Here is a 3,080-nt window from a genome sequence, read left to right on the forward strand (position 1 = left end):
AGCACTAGGGTTTTTTTCTAGAAGGATAGAATTGAAAAGTAGATTAGTTATGCTAAACTTGTATCAAACCTTGGTTAGACCACACTTGGAGTACCGTGTACAATTCTGGTCGCTATATTATAAAAAAGATAGAGGCACTGGAGAGAGTGCAAAAATTTTTTACAAGGATGATAACAGAAATGCGAGGGTATACCGATCAGGAAAAGATGAACAGGCTGGGTCTCTTTTTTCTAGAAAAGAGAAGGCTGCGGGGTTACCTAATAGAGGTCTTTAAAGTTATGAAAGGCTTTGATAGAGTAGACAGAGAGAGTGTTTCCACTTGTGGGGAAGAGCAAAACTAGAGGCCATCAATATAAGATAATCACCAAGAAATCAAATAGGGAATTCAGAAGAAACTTCTTTACCCAGAGAGTGGTGAGAATGTGGAACTTGCTACCACAGGGAGTGGTTGAAGCAAATAGTACAGATGCATTTAAGGGGAGGCTAGATAAGCATATGAGGAAGAAGGGAATAGAGGGTTACGCTGATAGATTTAGATGAGGAAAGACAGGAGGAGGTTCGAGAGGAGCATAAACTGGCATGGACTGTTTGGGCTGAATGTGACATATATCCTATGCCAATGCAAAAGGATTTCAGGAGGGAGCTCCAGAGTGCAGGGGCTGAAAGGATGGTCCCTGATGGAAACACCAAAGTATTGGGGAACAAGAAGGAATCCTGTTGGAGCAGGTGTATTTAAGGCTAAATGGTTGGAAATCATCAAGGCAGGGTGAGGTGAGATTATAATTTTCCCCATGCTCAGGATCTCTCAGTGGCATGAAACATAAATCTTGCAAAGAATGCATTTGCTTTCACCATTTATTTATCTACATTAATGGCACTATATAAATGCAAGTTGTTGCTAAATGAGGACAAGGATCTTAAAATAATTTACTGAGGCAGGGGAACCAACAGAAATTGGAAAGGACATGGCTAATCAGATTGCAAGGCTTAGTGCAGGCGAGGATGTGAGCTACTGCATTCTGAATAAATTGTAATTTGTAAAGTGCCGAGGTAGGGAGGGTGGCGAGGAAAGCATTGTAGAACTCACATCTCAGAAGTAGATTAGAATATCAGTAGTAGGGAGATCGGGTGGTGGCAAATCAGGTTATGGAGGTGAAAGAAATGGGTCTTGATAATGGAACAGATATGGTGAATAAAGCAGAGTTCTAAAAGTTACACAGTACACCAAGCTTGTAGTTAAACATTGGGAAGATCTTCAGCCCATCCCACAAACTCCATACTCTAGCCATCAATTCCACCCCCTCCCTGGCCACTATTTCAGGTTGAATCCTTTGCATCCTATGACTCCAAGCTGAGCTTCTGACCCCATAGCCTCTCCATCACAAACACAGCCTCCCTCCATCCCTGCCTCAGCCCATTTAATGTTGAAACTCTCATCCATGCCTTTGTCACCACCAGATTCAACCATTCCAATGCTCTCCTGGCCAGTCTCCCATCCTCCACAAACTTCAGCTCATCCAAATCTCTGCTGCTCATATCCTAGTCTGTACCAAGTTCTGCTCACCCATCACCTCTGTGCTTGCTGACCAAATTGGTTCCCAGTCTCCCCACAGCAACTCCAATTTAAAATTCTCTCCCACAGCAACTCCGATTTAAAATTCTCTCCCTTGTGTTCAAATCCTCATGGCCTTGCCCCTCCCCATCTCAGTAACCTCCTCCAGCCCTATAATCCTCCGAGAACTTTATGATTCTCCAATTCTGGCATCTTGTTCATCGCCCACTTCCTTCACACCATTGGCAGCTGTGTTTTCAGCCATCTCGGCCACAAGCACTGGAATTCCCCACCCCCAAAAAAAATCTCTCCTCCTTAAAGACCTTTCTTAAAACCTACTTCTTTAATCAAGCTTTTAGTCACAGCTCCCGAGATCGCCTTTGCTCAATGTCAAATTTTGTCTGATTACACTTGAGAATATCAGTGCAACAGTTTTCTACATTGCTACTATATAAATGCAATTTGATGTTATTCTAGACCTGGAGGCAATGGCTTTAGTTTAAAAGAGAATACTTTGGGGGCGGGGCGGGGAGACACTCCTATACCGTCATTCCCTTTAATGCAGAAAGAGACCCTGCATAATATATTCACAAATATACTTTACAATAAAGAGAGCTGAAACGCCAACTTTTTAAAAGGAATATATACTGTACAGTAAGACCCTACAGTGAATTAATTCTCCGATATATCTAGAGAAAACCTTAATGTAACTGACAAATACATACAACTGAAAACATTTGGTTTTAAACTCGCCAAAAGCTCATTGGAATTTGTTTATATGGTAGAAGTGAACTGATCAATCCGAAGGGTTCAGGCACTCTTTCCTGTTTCTCTTCACCCTCACCCCCTCTCTCAAAAGAAGTTTTTAGAAGCGGTCGGAACCTGGCGACGAGTTTTTTTTTAATGACAATTATAATCGGTATAAATACAATAGCGTATTAAAGGGGGTCACAACTAATCGGTTTCAATACGCAAAACAAATTTTCAATGTTTTAGCCATGTTAGAAAAAGCGAACAGAAGATTGTGTGCAGACTACCTGTGAACTGTTGTGACAATTAAACGGCAGAGTTCGCTTAATTATTGTGACACAAAGCTCGAAAGCATACAGAACAGATAAATATACGGAGAAAGCAAATGCTCCCACTCACTTTGGCCTAAGTTTTGTTTTATGGGAATGAAATGAAGCGGGAGTGGGGACTTTTTAAAGTGTGAAGTCTCCTGTACACTTACCCCAGCCCACCAGTAAGAGCAACAGAATCAGCTGCTGCTGCCTCCGCATGGCTCGCACTAACACTGAAGCAGCGTCTACGCCGTGCCCCAATGGAACGTTTCGCCGCCAAGCGCGCGCTGTGGCCCCGCCCAACAAAGAAAATGTAACCAAAAAAATAACAATTCTACAAATAGTTACTAATTACAGCTGGACACTGGACACTTTCCCTTCGAGGAAACACTGCATCTTGATCCAATAAAAATTCGTTGTTATCTGTCGGGTTCCGTTTTGCAGCGGAAACAGGAAGGAAATGGGAC

General features: G+C 42.4%; 1 protein-coding gene across 3 annotated transcripts in view; it reads right to left on the bottom strand.

Annotated features, from left to right (window-relative positions):
• Nucleotides 1–3,055, bottom strand: part of LOC147117658 (uncharacterized) — a 37,909-nt gene extending 34,854 nt beyond the window's left edge. Inside the window, exon 1 of one of the 3 annotated variants that reach the window (XM_085988833.1) lies at nucleotides 2,969–3,055. Coding sequence is in view for 1 of the 3 variants with exons in the window: in XM_085988832.1 (XP_085844958.1) it covers nucleotides 2,784–2,832 (49 nt within the window). In the remaining 2 variants the exon portion in view is untranslated. Of the gene's footprint in view, nucleotides 1–2,783; nucleotides 2,921–2,961 lie in introns of those variants that run through there. The other 2 variants (XM_085988834.1, XM_085988832.1) reach the window with 2 other exon arrangements.
• Nucleotides 3,056–3,080: the final 25 nt, after the last annotated feature.

The sequence above is a fragment of the Somniosus microcephalus genome, chromosome 5, assembly GCF_052327205.1.
Source record: "Somniosus microcephalus isolate GS21.2 chromosome 5, FLI_Smic_1.0, whole genome shotgun sequence".
Classification (NCBI taxonomy): Eukaryota; Metazoa; Chordata; class Chondrichthyes; order Squaliformes; family Somniosidae; genus Somniosus; species Somniosus microcephalus.